At 32.3% G+C, this 23,715-nt stretch overlaps 3 protein-coding genes and 1 long non-coding RNA gene across 4 annotated transcripts; 3 read left to right on the top strand and 1 right to left on the bottom strand.

Annotated features, from left to right (window-relative positions):
- Window positions 1-3,420: 3,420 nt before the first annotated feature.
- On the top strand, window positions 3,421-4,749 carry LOC105971223 (uncharacterized). Its single transcript, XM_088821355.1, has 4 exons — window positions 3,421-3,447; window positions 3,782-3,952; window positions 4,050-4,573; window positions 4,647-4,749. The coding sequence occupies exons 1-4, from the start codon at window positions 3,421-3,423 to the stop codon at window positions 4,747-4,749; spliced, it is 825 nt and encodes a 274-aa protein (XP_088677481.1).
- Window positions 4,750-18,541: 13,792 nt separating this feature from the next.
- CYP718 (cytochrome P450, family 718) lies at window positions 18,542-20,545 on the top strand. The gene is made up of 3 exons (XM_012988969.2): window positions 18,542-19,589; window positions 19,687-19,874; window positions 19,951-20,545. Exons 1-3 carry the CDS (start codon window positions 18,599-18,601, stop codon window positions 20,245-20,247), a joined length of 1,476 nt encoding a protein of 491 aa, XP_012844423.2. The 5' UTR covers window positions 18,542-18,598; the 3' UTR covers window positions 20,248-20,545.
- Window positions 20,546-21,027: 482 nt separating this feature from the next.
- Window positions 21,028-21,570, top strand: LOC148768812 (uncharacterized). The gene is made up of 2 exons (XR_016033266.1): window positions 21,028-21,272; window positions 21,369-21,570. It is a non-coding gene; the product is annotated as an uncharacterized LOC148768812 (long non-coding RNA).
- Window positions 21,571-22,222: 652 nt separating this feature from the next.
- On the bottom strand, window positions 22,223-23,184 carry LOC105964447 (histone H2AX). The gene is made up of 2 exons (XM_012988952.2): window positions 22,890-23,184; window positions 22,223-22,672 (listed from the first exon to the last, which is right to left on the bottom strand). Exons 1-2 carry the CDS (start codon window positions 23,094-23,096, stop codon window positions 22,451-22,453), a joined length of 429 nt encoding a protein of 142 aa, XP_012844406.2. The 5' UTR covers window positions 23,097-23,184; the 3' UTR covers window positions 22,223-22,450.
- Between the last annotated feature and the right edge of the window lie 531 nt (window positions 23,185-23,715).

Below are 23,715 nucleotides of genomic sequence, written 5' to 3'. Positions count from 1 at the left end.
ACGAGGGCCCAAACGCCCATCTATAATGGAATAACAAAGTATTTTCGGCCAAAAAAAAAAAAGTAGTTTCAAATTTTAAATTAGTTCTCATATAATTTTTATCACGTATATTCCACAAATATGAAAATAGAATAATGCAAACTCAAACTAATTATTATTTACTAATACCATTAATAGTATTTATATCATGTTATATTAAAAGTATGATAATATTTTCATATATTATAACTTATTTCAAAAGTCGAAGTTTATTTTCTTAAATTCTTATACAAAATGTATTTCATATAAAACTCATAATAGAGTTTTTCTAGGTTAACGTTATCAAGTTAATTAACAATTATTTTGAAATAACAAAATAAAATAAAAAATAAATAATGATAACCAATAAATAAGAAATATTTCTATAAATAAGATGAAATAGTTGTGAATGACTAAGATTGATTTTAAAATATCGAGGTTAAATAAAATCTTAAATTTTATTTACTTATCGTCATTTATGCATTTTAGTTGTATAAGTGATAATATGATTTAACTATAGTCACTTATGTAAAAAAAACATAAAAACATAATAAGTTAATAAATGATAGTGTATGTTACTTACTTTTTAATAATATAATTTTAATGTCAAGGACCTGTAAATATACTACAAAATATGTTAAAAGTTTTTTTTTTTTTTTTTTTTTTTTTTTTTGTTATGGTAATTATTTTTACACATTAAAATTTCAACAATGTTTTTTCTTTAGAGTTACATTTCAAGAGATTTCCAATGATCTTTTAATATTATAAGCATATATATGTAAACAAATATTTAAAATAAATCTTCCTGTTTTAAGCTAAGCATTAAATACCTAAAGTAGTTTCAAATTTTAAGTTAATTCTTATATAATTTTGGGGACGGCTAAACCAAATACCGTTTCTTTCTCACTTCAATACCACCAACATAAAAAATAGAAAATAAATAGGTAATGACATTAATAACCTTAATGAAAATCAATATCACACAAATTTTGTGTGTGGTATTGATTTTCATTAAGAGTAATAATGTCATTACTATATATTATCGACTTATTTTTTTATTTTTTATGTTAGTTGTATTAGAGTGAGAAAAAAATGGTATTTATTTTAGCCGCTCCCTATAATTTTTATTACGTAAATTCCACAAATATGAAAATATAATAGTGTAAACTAAAATTAATTACTATTTACTAATACCAGTAATAATATTTATATTATGTTATATTAAAAGTATGATCATCTTTTCATATATTATAATTGCTTTCAAAAGTCAAAGTTTATTTTCTTAAATTTTTAAATAAAATTTATTTCATATAAAACTCAAAATAATGTTTTTCAATGACATATCATAAACATGTAAGTGAACGTTCATGTAAAAAAAAAGTTTAGTTGAGTATTAGAAACTTAATGTACTTTTGATTTTCAAATTGGTGAACTTTGTGTTGTAGATGTCAAGTTAATTAAAGAATATTTAAAAATAATAAAATTAAAGTAAAAATAAGTACTCATATATAAGAAATATGTATAGAAATAAGAAAAATGGTTCTGAATGACTAAGATTGATTATAAATATTGAGGTTAATCCTTAAATTTTATTTACTATCGTTATTTATGCATTTTATTAGTTAAATTGATAACATGATTTAACCATAGTCAGTTATGTAAAAAAAAATATAAAAATATAATAAGTAAATAAATGATAATGTATTATATTACTTATTTTTAGTAATATAATTTTAATGTCAAGGATCTGTTAGTATACTTGAAAATATGTAAAAGTTTTTAATTTATTTTTTGTTATTGTAATTATTTTTATACTTTAAATTTCAACAATGCTTTGTCTTTAAAGTTACATTTCGAAGAGTTTTTCAATGATCATAATATCATAAGTATGTATATAAATAAGTAACCATGTAAAGCAATTTATATTTTTAAATAGAGGGCTCCACGTTTAATGTATTTTTACTCTTAGGATGTAATAATAAATCTTATTATATACCCCCTCCGTCCTATATTAGATGTCGTTTTGGGTGGTTCCGCGGATATCAAAAAACTCAATAAATATGTATAGATTATACAAAAGATAACATAGTAAATTCTAAAATACCCTTGTCATTAATTGTTTTTTCAAATAACTAATTAAGAGTGATAAGTGAATTTTTTTAATAAAAATGCAATTAATGCTTTATTGGAACTCTAAAATGACAAATAATTTTGGACAAGAGAAACACCCCGAAAAGACTAATAATATGGGACAAATGGAGTACTTATTAATTAATCTTGTTTACTTAATTAAATTTTATAAATATTATATTGTAACTCAAACATAAATATTAATAAAATAATATTTAAAAAAATTATAAAAATAAAGAAAAAAGTTAAGTAATTGATGTAGATGATCAAAATTATTTTAAATTTTGAGGTTAAAGAAAGAAACTAAATATAATGGTGTACACGTATTATTAAACCAAAGGGAGGTCAATATAGTTTACTCAACATTTGGTCAGGGGTAAAAATATAATTTAAAAAAAATAAATGATTAAATGAGTTAAGTCTTAGCTAGTATCAAGATTCGAGGAAAATATGCATAATTTTTCAAATTAGAGGCAGTCTAGCTGTAATTACCCCAAACACCAGGGCCTTGATGTAGTAAATTTACACTTTCTTTACAGAAATTGTTGGTAAATTTTACCATAGTGATCGTAACATACGAGTAATACGAAAAAAGATTTAATTGTTTCAAATAATAATTATGCAGATAAATTCAAGATAATGAAAATTATCAACTATCACAACAAAATAAGAGATATTTTAATATGAACATTTCCCATGATGATTAATATATAACAATTTATTTTAGTTATTTTCTTGTGATTTTATATTCTTATTGATTTCAATTTTAGAATAGTTTTATTTCATCATATCTTTTGATACACAAGTAAAACATGAAGTTTAGTACTTATTTGATTTTATTTTAAAATATTGTTTTTGTAAAATATAGTATGTAATTTTTATTAATTAATCATAAGTTATATATTAAGTAAAATCATATGTAATCACGTGCAACGCATGTGGTGCTTGCTAGTTTCTTTAAAGGGGTCTTTACAAATAAGTCCATTAATGGGTACTTATTCATAAAGAGATCCAGACAATAAACTCATTTACAAAAAAGTACACACATGGTCCAGATTTTCGTAACAGACTAAAATAGCCCCTCATAATTTAATCTGAATTGCTAATTGTAGCGGGACTTTTACTGAAATTGGCTTATTTGCAGCGGTACTTTCATTTCAACTTTTTCCAACTTTCTAAAAAACTCAAAACGCTATCAACTAAAAAAAGTCGAAAAAAAAGATTTTCGTGTTTGTTTGATAAATCGACTGCCCGACGACAACAAATAACATAATGGCCGATTCTGATGACTTCTACGAGGTAAAATCGAAGAAATTAGTGAAATTTCAATTTTTTCTCGGTATTATCGTGTTGTGTAGCACGAGAACCCCAATTTTTTGGGGTTCCCGTGCTACACAACACGGGAAATTCAAAAAAAAAAAAAAAAAAAAAGGGACCGTTCGTGCTGAGGAGCACGGGAACACCATGTTCCCGTGCCTTGGAGGACGGAGACTTGTGTTTCCCGTGCCCTAGAGGACGGGAACCATGAACCATCGTCCCCTAGGACACGGGAACCCTAATATATATATATATTTTTTTTTTTATTTCCATAGGGTTATTAATATACTAATTATTATTTGTTATACCTTGGTAGGCTAGTGAAGGTGATTTTGACGATGAGTTTGGAACTGAATACGACAACGAGTACGAGGATCCCAACATGTGTTATGATGTTCCTCAAGACACACCAACAACTTCTGACGATCACAGTCAATATTTCAATGTCGATGTTGAGTTTGAAAATGGGAAAGAATTAGTGGCATGGGCAAAAAAAAACGGCTGCTACCTATGGTCATCGATTGATAGTAAGTTCAAGCCAGAAAAACGTTTATGTAGTAATTAGATGTCATTTGTCTGGGAAGGGACGTGAAAAACGAACTGAAGGTGTGAAGCAACGAAATGTGGGATCAAAGAAATGTGGATGTCCGTTTCGTATATACTGTAGCAGAAATCGATACGATGGACTATGGCGAATGAATTTAAAAAATGGCATCCACACTCACCTGACGCTACCGTATCTTACCGGACAAGGACCGGATAGTCGTTTGACACCAAAAGAATACGAGGTAGTGAAGTTACTTAGAAGGAGCCACGTGAAGCCGACATTAATTATGGATCGATTGAGGAAGGATAATCCACAGACATCAACGAGTGTGAAACATGTCTACAACCAACTTGAGAAGATGAAAAAAGAGAATATGGCGGGGAAGACTGTGATACAACACGTGATGTCGAACCTTCAAGAATCTGGATATGAATATTGGTATCGAAGTAATGAAGCTGGTGATACACTTACTGATTTGATGTTCGCTGCTCCTATTTCACTGAAACTTTTGCGGTTATTCTCTCACGTTATATTGATGGGCTGCACTTACAAAACCAATAGGTATGTTGTTAATTAGTATTTAGTATTGGGTTATTGTACATTGATTGCATTTGATATTTATGAATTTACGTAGGTATGAGATGCCACTTCTGGAAATAGTTGGAATCACCCCTGTTGGTTACAATTTTACAAAAAAATTGAATCGTCCGTTCTGCAAAACACGGGAACTTGAATAATCTTCAAGTTCCCGTGTTCTTCAGAACGGGAGATTCATATATATATATATATATATATATATATATATATATATATATATATATATATATATATATATATATATATATATATATATATATATATATATATATATTCATTTCCGAAAATTAAAATTTAAAAAACAGTTTGATGATACCGTTTTACGGAGCACGAAAACTCGAAGAACATTCAAGTTTTCGTGCTCTGCAGAACGGAGGATTCAAAAGGTTTGAATCCTCCGTTCTGCAGAGCACGGAAACTTGAATGTTCTTTGAGTTTCCGTGCTCCGGAAAATGGGAGCTTCAATTTTTTTTTTTTTCGAAATTTTGCTAGATTTAATCCTAAACATGTGTTTTTACCTAAATTGGAAATAAAACTAATTAAAAGTAGTAGGATATTGAAAATTTACCGGAATCGAGCCTCGTTTGCTACGGTTTGAAAGTCAAAAAAAGTTACGAAATTCGAATTTCTAGAGAGAGTTTGAGAATAGGAGAGAGAAATTGAAAAAAAAAATTAAATGAAAAAGGTTCCGCTGCAAATAAGCTTATTTCAGTAAAAAAGTCCCGCTGCAAATAGCAACACCCTAATTTAATATGCTCCAATTTCATCCTTTAATTTAATTTAACCTCAATTTGACCCCAAATTTCACAAATTATTCAATTTTGACCCAAAATACATTTTTATGGACAATTTCGTCCGTCGCCGCCGGTCTCTGACGTTGACTTTTTTATTTATTTATTTTTTTTCTTCCTGATTTTTCCGCCACCGGTTTCCGGCGTTGACTTTTTGGATTCTTTTTTTCTTTCTTTCTTTCTGTAACATCTTTTTTTTTCGTTTAAACAACAATATTGCTGTGATTGACAGTAATATTAACTATATTACTGTTAAACACAGTAAAATTAACTATACTACAGTTTAACATAGTAATATTGCTATATTAATCTCTAGCACAATAATATTAATACAACAAAACTCATTATTATTGTGGGATAGAGTAATATTACTATGTTGACCGTTCAACAAATGTAAACATAATAAAAAGCCAAAAGAATTAATATTACTGTGAGTGACTGTAATATTACTATAACAACAGTAATATTACCGTCAACCACAGTAATATCACAATAATAGACAGTAATATTATTACGTTACTCCGTAAATAACTCAAACAAACAAAAAAATCCAAACAAAATAATAATATTGATGTGGTTGACACAATATTACTATAACAACAGTAGTATTATCGTCAACCACAGTAATATTATTGTGTTTACAGTAATATTACAATAATAAATGGGTAATATTATTACGTTACTCCGTAAATAATTCAAACAAAACAAAAAACCCAAAAAAATAATAATATTGTGGTTGACAGTAATATTATTGTGTTTACAATTATTTTACTGTCAACGACAGTAATATAATTACGTTGACTTGTCAACAAATCAAACAAAATTAAAAAAAAATAACAAAAAATAAAAAATAATAATATTACGTTAATTTACTGTCAACGGCAGAACAATTACATAAATGTATTGTCAACGGCAGTACAATTACGTTAATGTACTGTCATTGATAGTATAATTACGTTAATTTACTGTCAGTGACAGCACAATCACGGTCAACGTTTAGCGGCGGACGTAAAAAAAACAAAAAATAAAATAAAAGAATAAAATACTAAAAAAAATCAACGCCGGAGACCGGCGGGCGGCGGAAAAAAACAGACCAAAAAAATAAAATAAAAAAGTAGTTTGACAAAAACTTTAAAAGCCACCACCGCAACCTCCACCTCCACCGCCGCTGCTCGTGCCACCGCAACCACCACCTGAACTATGTCCACCGGAATGATGATGATGGTTGGTGTACGTACTACAAGTTTGATTGGCATTGGATAAATAACTAGCGGCGGTGGCAGTTGAATATGCTCCCATGAGAATCGCCATTTCGCCATTACGTTTCGCCGGGCTGTTATAATCGGTCCGCAAAGACGACGAGCCACCGTATTTCTTTTTCGGAGTTGAAATTGCGGTAGTTGCAACGCTACTTGTGCGGCCGCGGTCACCTCTTGCCGCCGTAACAGCGGTAAAAGGGATGTCTACGGGCGGCTGCGGAGAAGCAATTTCTTTTTTCATCTCTTTTTTTGGAGTAGCGGCACTTTTATTTTTCCTACGGCGGATTCCGGTGAAACAAGAAAACATGGTCGCGTAAATTAACGAATTAATTGAATTCTTCTGGTGCAGCACGAAAACTGAAAAACAATAAATAATAATTGATTATGTTCTTCGAATATAAGATAACAATATTTATAAATACTAAATCTAAAATCCTATTAGAACTCAAACACTTATTTGATTAAAATAAGAATATTCGAAAAGCAAACCTATAAAACCTGTTAAGACGACGATTTATATTTATACCATTTATTATATTTAATTACTTCTCAATTTTTTTGATTATAATAGGTATTTATAAGTTATACAATCTGCTAGAGAATAAATAGAAATCAGAAAGTTATAATATCAGATTCTCAATATTAATAAAAAAATATTTCAATAATTAATTTCTAAATTAAATAGCAAGCAATCAGATATTATTATGAGCATATATTGAGAACAAATATGTGGCACGTGAAAGTAAGAATTTAGAAGTTTCATTTCTTCTACAACCCAAAATTAATTGATATACTTGGAAATTTCTTTTTTCCCGCTGCTTTAGTTATTATTTTATTATTTTTTCATTTAGAATAGATAGCAGCTGAACAATCGATTTTGACTGACCACCTAAATTTCAACTTTCTGTTGGAGTTCAATTTTTTGTTCATAAATATTGGTATAATCATTTATTTTTAGCAGATAGCATCACAAAAGTGGGATGTTTGGGCAATGTTTGGAAGCGTTTTGGAACCTATTTTGATTTCATTTTGAGGAAATATGTTTTGGGGGAAAATTTTGAGAATGAAAGTAATATTTGTTTATATTTTGGAAGGAGACAAAGTACACTGTAGCAGTCACATCATGTTTAAAAGTGTTAGAAAAAAATATTTTAGAAGAAAAAAATTGAAAAATGAAGTGATATTTATTTGTTTTTTAGTGAAGACATTTTTTACTGTAGCAGTCAAATCATTTTACTGTAGCAGTCACATCATGTGTGAAGGAGAGAGAAACTTTTGAGATTGTTTTGAAAAAAATATTTGAGAAGTGTAATAAATATAATTTTGTTTTGGGAAATTAATGAAAACAAAATAAAAACACTATCAAACATTGCCTTGGAGATGCTCTTAGTAGAAAAAAACATCTCCAAAACGTAAGTTATAGGTCAGCTCACATGGTAAAAGAGGAAAGAGGAATGCTATGTATAGCATTCAATTATTCACAAATGGTAAAAGAAAAAAAATATTAAAATAATAGGTTTATAGTGGCAAAAAATATAATATTAAAATGATAAATATTCAACACATGATTAAATACAATAAAATATAATATAATGGTAAATTATACATGATATGAATGGCGTAAATGGGTTATTAAAAAACACTATGCATTAGCTAAAATAGCTATGAGAATATTAATGAGAACCCCCATTACATTAGCTTATATTGGGATGAATCCACCCCTTTTTACTTTATTAGTGATAACCTCACATATCATAACTTAATATTACATTTTATTAAATTCTTAGTTGTATGTCCATATTACCCTCACACCAATTCAAACTAACCCTAATTTATTCTATGTTTCAACCATTATCTTTTATTTCTCTTTTTTTTCACTTTCTCTCTCCACCTCCATTTTCTCTCTTCAAGCCACGATTTTCCGCTGATCCAACCACCGTCGGTGCACCATTAGAGAGACTTTCCACGCCGCCGTCATCTTCCCCTTTCACCTTCACTATGCCGCTGTCGACTCCTCTTCCATCTCTGTCCCCTCACGGTTATTTACCCCTTCCACTTCCACCATGCCGCCCCCGTCGCCGCTAGCCACCTCCCATTAACATGTATTTTTGCTTTTACCTTATCTACTTCTTTAAATATTATGTGTTGTTCTATCTAATCGTCAATATTTGTAGCTAGGATTTTTTATTACGCCATTAGCGAGGTTCATCCACACTGCCGCCATCTCCGCCCCAACGCTGTCATCGTTTGCTTCTTTTTTTCTTCGAATTTTGATGTTGAAATTGTGTTGGGTGTCTCGCACAGGAAAATAGTTGTTTACGTCACTTTTTTAGTTGTTTTCGAATTCTGCTATTTGTTTTAGTTGGTTTCGATAATTTATAGTTGGTTTTGATAATTTTCTATTTGATTTCGACAATTTGTAGTTGGTTTAGATAATTTTTTAATTGATTTCAATAATTTATAGTTAGTTTTGATAGTTTATAGTTGATTTTGATACTTAAGAGTTGATTTCAAACTGGTAAACCTTGAATGGCATAATTTTTTAGTTATTTACCATAATTTTATAGTTGATTGTGAAAAAAAAAATGAAAATGTAGATGTTTAAGAAAATTTTGTAGTTGATTATGAAAACAAAAAAAAATACAAATAAAAAAAATATTTAAAATTAATTAAAATGTTTAAAAAAAGAAAAAAAATGAAATTTTGTTGATTTCACAATTTTGTAGTGATTTATGGAAATTAAAAAAATATTTGTTTTAAGGAAAAAAGATTAAAAAATTTAATTTTTATTATATTTGTTTTAATTATTATTTTTTAATAATTTAATAAATAAGTAAATGGAAATTAAAAAATAATATTTCTATAAATATAAAAATTCATAAGTAGTGGGTAATGGGTATTGAATAGTGGAGATGGACAAATTTAGAATATGAAAAAGGGTATTAATGAACAAGACACAAATAGTTTGACAAAAAGTTTAACAGCCAGCACCGCAGCCCCCACCTCCGCCGCCGCTGCTCGTGCCACCGCAACCACCGCCTAAACTATGTCCACCGGAATGATGATGGTGATGGTTAGTGTACGTACTACAAGTTTGATTGACGTTGGATAAATTACTAGCGGCAATGCCAGTTGAATATGCTCCCATGAGAATTGCCTTACTTTTTGCCGGGCTGTGATTTTTTTTCGTACTTTGTGCGCTCAAAATTAGGTCGGAGGTTGAAGAAAATAACAATTTAATTTTTTTTTATTATGTATTCAGGAAAAAAAACCAATAAAAATGAAATTGCTTTTATTATTCAATGCAGGGTGCATTGTGAATGATTTATTGCGTTTTAAGGGTGTAAAGTGCTATTATTATTTTTCAAGGGTGCAAAGTGCCAAAAGACTCCATTTCAGTGGTGCAAAGTGGGATTAAGCCTGATTAAAATAAGAATATATATACGAAAAGCAAACCCATAAAACCTGTTAAGAAGAATCCCAATAGAAATGGAATCCTTATAAGTTATTAGGGTAAATATCACTTAAGTACTCTCTTGTTTGAACTTTGTGCAAACGACCTTTGTGTATTTTTAATATAAGCACATGACCCTCATGTAGTTTAAACTTTATAAAGATGACCCCATACTTTTAATATAAACACATATTCCCCTATAGTGGTAAATAATCATGCTCATTAGGAAGATAATTTTTTTTTAAAGTAGAAGAGGGTTAATGTTCTTATGAGCTAATTGCAAAGACCCCCCTGTGTTATTTCTAATTGTTGAAAAAGACCCTGTGTTAAAAAAATTAACAAAAACCCCCCTATGTTTTATTTTAAAAAACACAGAGCCCCTTATTTTAAAATTAGTTGTTGACTTACGTGAAATGACTCTAATATCCCTAGTTAGTTTATAATAATATTTTAATAAAACAAAATAAAAGAAAATATAAAATTCATATAAAAAAAAAAAGAAAAAAAGAAAAAAAAAATGGACTATCTTCTTCCCATCACCCAACCCCTCAACCCAACCCACCCAACTTTTCAATTCATACCACATCCGCTGCGGCGCCACCACATCCGCCGCCGCCGCACCACCACCACTTGAAACACATTTTTCTCTTTTGAACTTTGAGTTATCGAGAATGGTGAATTTCAAGTTTTGGGTTACCAAAAATGGTGAAGTTGAAGGTCAAAATCAAAAAAAAATCTTCCAATTTTTTACATGGAAAATGGGGCTTAAGCTCTGTCATCTTCCCCTTGTCTTCTTAGCTTTTATTTTTTCTGGATTTGCAACAAAACTGAGCTTGAGAATCTGGATTTGATTGATATTTTTTACTGGAAAAAATTCAGAAAATGGGTCTAGAAAGATGGCCTTTTTGAAAATAAGAAGGACCGAATTGAAAATTTTGAAAACGTCAATTTGGTGCTTAAAATTCTAGGGTAAGTCTGTAATTTTTAAGACTTCTAATATGAAGGATATTTAGGTCATTTCAGGTCAAAAAACCCACCCCCAGACGCACATACGGCGAGTGTAGCGCACGATAACCTGTCAGGGGCCTTTTTGCCTTTGACTAACTTTCGTAGGGGGGTCCTTGCTAATTTTTTTAACATAGGGTGGTTTTCGACAATTAGAGATTTCACAGGGGTAGTTTTTGCAAAAAACCCATGTTCTTATATTAAAATAGAAGGGGGTCATGTACTATATTGAAAGTATAAGGGGGTTATGTGCACAAAGTTAAAACCACAGGGGAAGTAAATGCTATTTACCAAGTTATTGTGACAACCCAGTTTAGATAATTAAAAGGGTTAAATACAAAAACACCCATGTACTATGGACTTTGTATCATATACCCCCTGTACTACACATATATATATATATATATATATATATATATATATATATATATATATATGAAGTGGATGGTTTAATACGGAGTTCAAGGCGGTGGGAGGAGCAACGACGGTCGGCACAAGGCCGTGGCGGAGCAGCGGCCTCAAGGCGGTGGTGGAGCAGCGACGGCGGCAGCGCAAGGAGGTGAGGGGAGCAGCGGCGGCGCAAGGAGGTGGGGAAGCAGCCGTGGCGACGGAGGGTTATGGGCAGCCAGAGAGTTAGAGAGAGAGATGAAGAGAGAGAAAGAAATAGAAGAGAGAGAGTTAGAGAGAGAGAGAGATGAAGAGAGAGATGAAGAGAGAGAAAGAAAGAGAAGAGAATGGGAGAGGGGAGAAATGACGGCTAGAAAAAAATGTGGGAGGGAGTGGAAGAAAATGTTAGGGGGTTAGGGTTTTAAATTGTAACTAAAAGGGCAAAATTGGTATTTTAATTTGTCTAGGGTGTCTATCAAATTAAGATTAAAATTTGGGTTCTTGACTAGAGAAGAAAAATACATAGGATCTATCCCGATATATTTTCAAAACTAGGGGTTATCCCACATTTCCCCTTAATTCAATGTAATGGGACTCCATTCACAGAGTGCCATGTGTCTTTAATACCAATAATTAAAAGACATGTGAATATATTACATGATTGTGATATTCTCTGAGGTTTATTGGAATTAAAAGGTCTGTGCAACATACTCTGAGGTAAAATGCTATAAAAATGAGTTATTGCCGTTTGAATTGAAAGTCTGGAATTGGAATTCTGCATTTGTATTTGATGTATGAAATTGCCGTTTGAATTGAAAGTCTGGAATTGGAATTCGGAATTTGGTAGACTTTGTTTATTTTTTAGGATTGGAACTGTTTCTTGGCTGGGGGATCTAGAGCTCGATTTATGGGATATGATATTCTTATGACTAATAAATTGGAGTTCCTGTTAAATCCTTAATCATATATGTCTAAGCTCAGAGAGTAATTACCGCATATATTCCTCAAATGACTTGCTGCGATTTGTTTATGAGTCTAATGTTTTGAAAATTTATCTATTGACTCGCATTTCTCTCTATGATTTTCTAAAGATAGAATATTACGAGTTTGAATTAATAGACTTGGGTAGGCAATGTATGAATTTTCCGAGAAATGGATTCTGTGAATATGTGGATATTATGTTTACCGAACCATGCTATTATGTTCGCTAATGCTTTCTAAAATGAATCTCCTATTGATTTTACAAATAGTTGCGATTATTCATGAAAGCTAGTCATACTCTGGACCGCCACTCAATTTTGTATTGCGAGCAATTGTATAAGACAAGATCTAAACTTTGGTAATGCATTTTACTAAATATCCGGAATTGTTTGTCCATTTTGTGCAAGCATGTTAGCTCGTCAAAATAAGCAATTAATTGTATTCCATTTGATTTAGCTCTGATCGATGGATTTGGTGGTCGAAATATGTACACTTACTAAACATGGCATATATCTAACTTTGATGAATTATTGATACGTGTGAGCATGTCGATTTAGAAGTAGTGTTTTTCTATCTTCTTCTTCAAAAAGACACAACGACAATACAAAGACAACAGAATCACTACCAAGGTTCTAAAAGGCGCTTATCGGGTCCGTGGCGGCTAGGGACCGCCACACGATAAATCGGCGTGGCGGTGATTTATCGGAGATAAATCGGAAATAAATCGGTTTTTAAATTTAATATAATATATTTCTAAATATTATTTATAAATACTCAAAATATATATAAAAGAATATTTAAACATAATTCTATCCTATCATTTATATGTTAATATATAATTCTAATTACTCAATAAATATCAAAAATTTAAAAATAATAAGATCATAATATAATAAAAGATTCTTACGAAATACAAATACTACGCAAGTCTTTCGCCTCAACAATTAACATAAACATAACAAAGCATAAACTCATGTTTTGGGTTATCGCCAAGTTCTTATTTCTTGCCAGTTACAAGTTGCGGGGTAGTACTTGTTTTGGTTTTGGAAGTTGAAAGAATTGGAAAAAAAACAAAAAAAAACAAAACCTAGTTTCATTTTAATTTAAACTTAAAAAAAAAAAAAAAAAAACCGATTTATTGACCGATATATCGATTTGACCCGCCGCAAACCGCCTCGCCGTAAAAAAAACTGATATTCCAAACCGCCTCAACAAAATCGTAAAGGTTTATAACCGATACCGATATGATAGCCGATATATCGACCGCCACGACCGCTATTTAGAACACTGATCACTGCTCCTCCTCTCTCTTTATTTTTATCGAATATATTACTGTATTTAAGAAGTGTTCTGACTAGAGCGTCGGAGTGCTAACGCCGGGAGCACCTCTCCCGATCATTTTGCAGGTTAAACAATGAACTGGTCCGAGGCGGAATAGACTTATAGATTCAAGGCGATCAGAGAGTTTTTTATCAACTTCGACCGAGCCTAGAATTTTCAATCGAACAAACACAAGATTTACAAGACAAACCTTCCAAAGTACTTCAATAAGATTTTGTATAAAATTCAATCCGGTCGGATTAGTGATGGTTAATGATATTTTGATGATGATTATTAGAAATTTGAGGGATATTTACAGGTGCAATATGTCCGTAGAGCATTTCTCAAACTGTTTAATCATTGTTTTAATTTCTCAACAATCAACATAGACAAGTTGGTGTAAGAAATTTTTTTTGAGTTTAGTGTTTTGCAGTAACACTAAACTATGACACTGGGATTAACTCAAGCTAAATTCAAATTTTACCGGTTTTCGGTATTCAAGTGAAAAATTGATAGGACAGAGTAAAAGGTTGATTAACGAAAACTACACTATATAACAACATAAACTTAGGTGAAAGCCAACAAAATTGAGCAAAACTAGAAAGGCTAAGTGAATCAACTATCCTTCTATTGCAATGGAGTTAGTCCACCAAAAAATATTGATGCATGAATGGACCTTAGCCCTCTTTATGAAGTGATACTTATTTTAGAAAATCGCCAGTCCTTGTGAAAATGCCTTTTGATAGCGTCAACCTTTCGAAAGACAGCATGCCATACCATTTGAACAACGACGTTCTTTTATGAGGGATATTGAAATAAAACTCATAAAAATAAATATATCCTAAATCCTACCAGGAGGCTCTACATTGTAGATCATGCCACGTATTTATGGCCAATAATGTAACAAAAAATAGAAACTAAGTTAGCTGATTGATAGCAAAATCTTTTTTGTCAATTTCATGTGGATGAAATTATAAATTCAATACTTCCGTTAAGTTACTTCGAAGAAGATCTTAAATTTATTATTGACTATCAGATGTTAAAATATAGTTTAACAAATCCAACGTCAATAGATCACATCGTAGTTTAACATACCAAATCCTTCTCATTGCATATGTTATTGTATCTTCCATTTTGTTGCATATATTTTGTAACTACATCTGCAGATATTGTATCTTCCATTTTCAGCATAAGTTGGCGTATGATGAGTAAAAAAATTCAGCATCATCAATACTCTCGAATATGAGTTGTCGGAACACATCTTCATTAATATTTTTCATATCAAACCAACTGAATTGCCTCCCCCATCCAAACCATGATTGAGTGGATCTTCACAATTACTACTGTGTCTGAAATAATTTTCATTGTCGGAGAAATGTGGGATTGCTTCCTCAATTCCAATATTGAAATCCATTGTACCTATTTTATTTCAAAAATAACCTCAAAATCACATTATAGATATTTATTTGAGCTTAGAAAAGAATTTAAATACAAGACATGGATAAATAAATTTAATTTAATTAAAAAAATATATAGACGGTATATAGATCTGATGCGAAGTCACTAGATGCAACTAAGTTGAATGAGATAAAATTTTGGTAAAAAAAAAATAACACTGTGAAACACTTTCGTGTAGTTATATAAGTGCATATAAAATACACGGTGATTTACTGATATAAATTAGTATCGACAATGGCTAAATACGGAAAAATGCTAAAATACCATCACCTATCAAGATTAATTCCATGAGACTCATAAGGCAAATCCATTGAGTAACAACAAATAAAAAATAACTAAATGAATACACAAGTAAAAATCGATCTTGTCTATCTGGTCATCTTTGAACATCTACCCTGTGGGTGAGTTTGTGCTAGTCTGCTAGATGGTAAAATTAAAGTATGGGATGCGGCTGAACATCAGAATAAATTCAAAATAATAAATTCAAAAAATAAGACCGTGAACTATGTCTTTGACAAAACAATTATGTAAAACAATATCTAGAAGATGAGATACATATATAATTACTGACTGTCCAGCAAATAAGACCGAAAAAAAAGCAAAAAGAAGAACGCAACCAATAGGAAGATATAAAATCATTCACTGTCTTTAAAGCTTTAATTCTTTTACGTTTTAACTTATATATAGCAATTTATATTAAGAAAGAAGAATAATTAAAATATATCGAACCTAAAATTAAATAACTTACGATTGGCTGGAGAGGAGAATTCTGGACGTAGTGCTTGACAGGAATCGTCAGAAGATGAAGAAAAAATTGTCTGTTGATGATTAGGGTTCAAAAAACACAAAGAAGAATTAAGAAAGGAGAAGAATTAAAATATGTTACGTGTTTACTGTTGTAATCACATAATTATTAATTATTATTAATTATTACTTAAGTTTTAGTTATAGGGGTTTTATGTAATTTCACTTATAAGGTAGGTATCGTATTTTTTTATGGGGTTCGTAGAAATAATATGTGTCACATTTTTATTGGTTGATCTTCAATCGTTTAAGTTTGAGTAGTACAGACCCTCTCGAACCCTAGACAACCCCTACTTACTCTATGAAGGATTCGGACGGTGCAGAAAATCTTTCTGAGGTTATTGAGCAATATTATCACACTTTCAATCAATATATTGATTCTTTTATAGTTTGCTTGTGGTGCAAATTGCAAAAACTAAATAGTTTAATTTTTATTTCAAAATGTCAAGTTTCCCTTTAGCTTGAACATTGTTGTCATACTTTTTTTATTTATTTATTATTTTTTATTTTAATATTGAATGCAGATCCACCACCTCATTTGTTTCCACAATTTTTAAGTATTTACATTCTGGGAAGTGCTCAAGTACTTGTTGGTCAACCAATTATTTATTAATATTTGAAAGATCTTTTTAATGGAATCCCAATTTGTATTATTAGTTGTTGGAATTTTAATTTATGGTTTGTACTATGATTAATTGCGGATATTCGGTATCCTATATTATTTTAATTGTTAAAAAAATTCCTCGTGTTATTAGTATTAACAAAATTTCTCACCTAATATTATTTTTTTTTTGTTAATTTGCTAAATATTATTGGATGTTAGTATTCTTTCAGATATGACAGCCAGATATTTGCAATTGTTAAAAGTCTTATGTTCTTCAATCTCGTCTTCGTTTCATCTAACTAACCATACTCTGTATGTTCAACTCCGCTACTCCGTCAAATATGTTCCACCTCTCTCTCCGTTGTTGTCATTGTCGAAGCTCTGCCACGCAGCAACACACATGCACACACACATATGCAACCACACATATGCATACACATACGATGTTAGTTACACTATTTTTCATCCATCCACTGTAACCTAATAATCATGAAAAGCAAAACGGAAAAATATGAAGGATTGTTTAGTGATGACGAATGGTAATATTGGTGGAGATGCAAGCACCAAAGATCTAAAAAAATCTTCAGTTTATTTTAACTAAGTTGTGCAACTAAGTTATGCAAATAAAATTTCTAAGTCGTCTAATTAACCCAAACGTCATAGTAAAATTACATGAAATACATGTTTTTTTTTCTAATTTTTTGCTCATCAATGTAAACTAAACTATGTAAATAAGTCTGCGTAAGTTGTGTATATGTTACGGGATGCATCTATTCTTGTTTAATTTTTTCTTCAGTCTATTTTAACTAAATTATTGCTTAAAAAATCAAGGTTTTCAGGCGGGAATCGGACCCGAGTCGGTTAGGCATCGCCTCACGATTAATCGGTGGACGGTGATTAATCGGCGATAAATCTTAAATAAATCAGCTTTTTAAATTTAATGTAATATAATTTTAGATATTATTTATAAATACTCAAAATATATATTAACATTATATTTAAACATAATTTTATCCCCATCATTTATATATATCATAATCACATAAAAAAATATTAATAATAATAAGATCACATCATCATAATATAAAAAAAATCCTTACAAAATAAAAATAAAACGAAAATCGTGTGCATCCAAAATTATACTTGAACATTGCAGGTATATATCATTAGGTCCTTTAAAAATAAAAATTAACATTAACAAAATAAAACAAAGTATAAGGAATTCCGTTATAGCGTCTTCAGATATAAAGTCAGATCCAGACCGAGATAGGGCACAAGGACTGTTAGCAAAAAGACAAAATCCGTTGATCCTTAAGGCTATAGAGAATATTTTTTAGCGGCTTTCAACTAATTTCCCTTTCTTTCTTACCACTTTTGAAAGAAGCGGTTCTATGATAGCACTACTACAAAATCATAAACATTAGTTGATGAAAAATATTATGAAATATGTGTTTCCTAATAAAATATGGATCTAATTTCCACACCAGCATTTGACTTTCACAAAATAAGTTATTGCAGCTCAAAATTAAGTACTGGACAAAGCAGATATCTAGGGATACCCTCTTCATTAACAATTTCAAAATCTCATTTGACTAATGTGTGACAGTTCAAAATCTGGCAACTGATCATTTTTTTAATTTTATTCTGGAACTACTCATTGTGCCATAACACACATTAATGCAGCAAGGCTAAGATTGCAGCACATGCCAACGGATGCATACGATTAAACTATCCGTTTATCAAAACCGACATTTCGAATAGATAATCTTTCCGAGATTCCATAAAAATATACGAAACGATCCCATAATCCGTCGACATGATTGTTAATCAATCTACTTGCTACATTGCCTCAATATATACACATACCATATACTAAACATATTGTATTATCAGTTTTTTTATCGTTTTTCGTGTCATTTACCGATAATGGCTCTTGACGCGAACTTTCTTGTTTCTCTGTCGTTTTCATTACTTCTTTTCGCTATTACCTCAATTCTTTTCTTGTTGCATTGTAAGAGTAGTAAGAGCAGAACCAATAAGAGGCTGCCACCTGGACAAATGGGATTGCCGTGGATCGGCGAAACAATAGACTTCTGCAAAGCCCAAAAGAAGAACAGGTTATACGAAGATTTCATCCAAGCCCGGATTAAAAAACACGGCAAAACGTTCAAAACGAGGCTGATGGGGTACCCGACCGTGGTGGTGAACGGAGCCGAAGCGAATAAATTCTTCTTGTCGAACGAATTCAAGCTAGTCGTGAGCTCGTGGCCTTCTTCGTCAGTTCGATTAATGGGCTTAAACTCGATCATGGAAAAGCGAGGCGAATCACACCGTTGCCTTCGCGCGATCGTAGCCACAAGCCTCGGCTCTACGGGCCTCGAAAGCCTCGTCCCAAGAATATGCGGCACGGTTAAAATACACCTGGAAAAATATTGGAACGGCGGTGCGAAAAAAACGATTAGACTTTATAATCTAACGAAGGTTCTGACGTTTACGATCGTCCTGGAGTGTTTGCTCGGGATCGAGGCGAAACCTGGATTGATGGAGATGTTCGAGAGAGTGCTGGAAGGTGTATTTGCCGCCCCTGTTGACTTTCCGGGGTCGAAATTTTCCCGGGCGAAGGGTGCTAGAAATGAGATAGAGAAAATGCTGGTCGATATTATCCGGCAGAAGAGAAATGAATTGACGGAACAAGTGAAGCAAGAAAGCAGAGACGAAGAAGAAGAAGAAGAAGAAAAGGGAATCCTACTTACGAGGCTCGTTGAAGCGCTTATTCGTGGTGACGTCAGCGAGGCGGAGGTTGTGGATAACGTCGTCTTGCTCGTTTTTGCGGCTCATGATACGACCTCTTTCGCCATTGCCATGACATTCAGGATGCTGGCTCATAATCCAAACTGCTATTCTGTACTTGAAAAAGGTAAGCTCGTCTATATATATATATATATGTTCATACGTATCGGCATTGGATACGGAGTGGTGAAATTTACTGTCTCGTTTGTTTTTTTCGATATTAGAACACAAGGAAATAACGAGCGCAAGAGGACCGAGAGAAATTCTCACTTACGAAGATACGAAAAGGATGAAGTATACATGGCAAGTCGCTCGGGAGAGCATGAGGATTTTCCCTCCAATTTTCGGTTCTTTCAGAAAAGCGATCCAAGATATCGAATTCGACGGATACACTATTCCAAAAGGATGGAAGGTAAATAAATATTATTTAAAAAAAAAAAAAAACAGAAACAAGTGCTCGTTTTTTTAAATTTTTTTCTTTCGTGCAGGTGCTGTGGACAGCATACGGAACACATTACGATCCAATGTACTTTAAAGATCCTTTGAATTTCAATCCGAGTAGATTTGAAGATCCAATTCAGCCGTACGCTTACGTGCCGTTTGGGGGAGGGCCGAGACTGTGTGCAGGGTACCAACTGGCTAAGCTAAATATACTCGTATTTGTACACTATGTCGTGACCGGATACGATTGGTCGTTAGAATCTCCCGATGAATCAATCACAGTAGATCCCCTTCCATTCCCTTCTCAAGGAATGCCCGTTAGAATTTCTCCGAAGTTGCCGTGAAAAAAGAAACTCACACGTATTCGAATAAGTTTTCTTAAAATTCTTTAATTCACTTAAACCTTAGCCAATCGCTTTTGTCCATTTTCCGTCTCGGGTTCTTGAAATTCTTTCATACGGAAATAGTAGTAACTCAACATTGCCGAGTAAAAATCACGGGAAACTATCTTCCCCGGAATTTTTAACTACGGCAAGCTGCCATGAAAACGGCCAAGTAACGAGTCATGTATAACTTCAACTGAACTATGTAAAAATCTTTCTGCAAAAGACTCTAAAAAAGAACAGACTTTCACCATCTTAACCAGACTTGGTTTCCTAGTTACGTAATAAAATTATAATTGCGCAAAAGGCTGAAGAAAATTCAAAACGTCACGACCCGTGACATATCCTGCCAGCAAATGAATGTTCGATTATTAGAGTAAGAAGATGATGATTATGATCTCAAATTCACTTCCCATGTTCGTTTAGTACTAACAAGAACGGCCTTTGTGTTCTTACAAAATCGAATACGAGGTTATAAATTCCGAGTATGTATTGCTCTTACTCGTAAATCTGAAGAAATATTTCGCCAAAAAAAAACAAAAAAAAAACAAACCAAGACTCTTCACAACATATCTTAATCAGTAGATTAAAGCTAAAGTACAAGTGGCAGCCATTTTCGCTAATTAAATGGCCTTGCTGGCAGTCTACCACGTGCCATCGACCAATCAGAATTCACCGCTCCACTCTAATACTTTCTATATAAACCATATTCTCATAATCAGCCGTTTCATCTCGCCGCAAATCAACGCCCTCACATTTTACTTTTTCTTTTTCTTTTTTTTAATTCCTAAATTGCGAATCAAAGATGAGCTCCAGCACTGAAGGAGCGTCCAAATTCTCGAAACACATTTCTCGTTCTAAAAGGGCTCGCCTCAAATTCGCCAATCGCAGTCTTCCGATTCCTCAAGAAAGGAAGATACGACGCGCGTCTCAATGCCGGTGCCCATGTTTACCTATCCGACTTTCTTGAGTACCTTGCTGCAGAGGTGGCATCACTTTTATTTATGCAATTTTATATCTTCTCTATATTTGGTCCCTTCCATAATTTGTAGTTACAGTTTCGGCATTTGGTTTTTTTATAGATGAGTTGTGCAAGCTCTTCAATGGTGTCATGATTGCAGATGCAGGTTCACCAAGGAACTAGATCCATAACTATAAAATCCCATCATTAAGAAATTAATAAATATAGATCAAGAAATATGATATTTGATGCTAATTTAAACGCAGATTTGGTGCAATATAGATGAACGCCATACTTTCGAATTATTTTGGTTTTGATTGATTCATCTTACTCTTAGGGTGCATTTGGATGGAGGGATTTGGGGGAGGGATTTCAAATCCATAATAACAAATCCCTCGGACTTGTTTGGATTGAGGGATTTGGAGATGGATTTCAAATCCCCACCCCTCCTTTTTAGTTGATTTTGGAGCAATAGTGATGGATTTCAAATGACTCCAAAATTGGAGTCATTTCAAATCCATTCCCCAAATCAAATCCCTCCATCCAAATGGACCCTTACAGTGGTTCAAACTTGAGAGTTTTAAGGTAATTTAAAAAAAAAATCTCCTTAAAAGTTGTTTAAATTTATTTGTAGCAATTCACAAACCAACAATAAAGCTTCGCTTGTTTACACTAGAGTAGGTATGTAATCGAGCTCGACTTATTTCATGAGTTCGTGTTCGACCTTCACCTTATCAAACTTTTTCTCGAATGCATATAACTAATCTCAAATGTCCATATCAAAACTAAGAGCACAAGATGAATCTCAATTTTTATAATTTTATTCTATATTTTTTGAATATCAATCAACAAACTTTAAATATCTTGTTTGAAATTATGTAAAGCAAAACCTCATCACCTGCAGAATTTCTCAGAAGAGCAGTCTCAATCGAATTAAAATCGACAAACATGTTTAAAGATACGAATATTGCTCAATAAGCACAAACCAGAAGAGCTTTTCATAGCTTTTTTTCAGTCACGAATGCATCGACGACATCAAACTAAAGCATAAAAAACGAAACGAAATTAGGCATTACCATAAACGAAGAAGGATACCCCCGATTGTCATTAACACTACTGTACATAATCCCGACGAAAACCAACAAAATTAGGGTTCTAAACTCCAAACCCTTGCCAACAAACATAAGTTCGAAAATCAAAACCCTAAAATTCCTGAGATGCAGAACCAATCTCTTTGTCCCTTCCACCAGCTTTCTTGGGCAACAAATTCTGGTGAATATTCGGCAACACGCCGCCATTTGCAATTGTCACGTGCCCCAACAGCTTGCTCAATTCCTCATCGTTCCTCACAGCTAACTGTATGTGCCTCGGCACAATTCTGTTCTTCTTGTTGTCACGTGCTGCATTCCCAGCAAGCTCCAAAACCTAACCCCCAATATTTAAAATCAAATTAAATTAAAATTAAATTAAATCCAAAATCAACCCAACCACCAAACAAATTCAGATCCAGAGAAATCAAATTAATTTTTAAAAAAAAATGACAACAACAACAACTAAAATTTACTCTTCGTATATAAAATCAGATGAAAACGAAAATTGGAGAGAGGAGAGAGAAATTATAAGAAAAATGACGGGTTACTACCTCGGCGGCGAGGTACTCTAGAACGGCGGAGAGATAAACCGGAGCGCCGGCGCCGACACGCTCGGCGTATTTACCGGCCTTGAGAAAACGTGCGATTCTGCCGACGGGAAATTGAAGGCCGGCTTTCGACGAACGAGAGACGGATTTCGAGGATTTTGGCTTGCCTCTGCCGCCTTTCGTCGACGCCGCTGCTGCAGGGGAGCTCATTTTTCGGCTGTGCGATTCAAAATTGAAGAAACCCTAGAGAGACAGAGAGCGAATCGAATTTTGAGTGTGTTTGGGTGATGATGAATGATACGTGGGGGTTTATATAGGAAGTAAAGGTGGATTTTGATTGGTCGATAGGGTGAGGTGCGGATCGCCAAAAGATTTTCAAATTTCTTTTATTTTAGCACTCTCCAGAGCCATTTTGGCGCGCTGGTCCCGAAATAAAGGTTACGTGGATATTACCATATTACCAGCCCAAATTGCAATAATGGATATTACCAAATACCAATTCAATCGGGTTCTGTTATTTTTTATTTTTTATATTTTAATAAATTATTGTAAAACGATAGTGTTGTTAAACTTATATCAAAAATATATATATATATAGAGATATTGTTTAAAATTTATTTAAATATTTCATTTAATTTAATTATTGACCACAAAAGGTATAAAATAAAATAAAAAATTCCTTACAATGTGTAAACGGATTGAATTTCTACGAGCTTGAGCTTCAACCAACTGGTCCAACTCACGTGCTTCTGAAATCCCATTAAACAAAGTTTCATTCTTCAGCTTTAAATATTATTAATACTTTATTATATATATATTTATAATTAAA

The sequence above is a fragment of the Erythranthe guttata genome, chromosome 8, assembly GCF_056151865.1.
Source record: "Erythranthe guttata isolate IM_541 chromosome 8, IM_541, whole genome shotgun sequence".
Classification (NCBI taxonomy): Eukaryota; Viridiplantae; Streptophyta; class Magnoliopsida; order Lamiales; family Phrymaceae; genus Erythranthe; species Erythranthe guttata.
The sequence above is the reverse complement of the archived record's forward strand: the minus strand, read 5'-3'. Positions and strand labels throughout refer to the sequence as shown.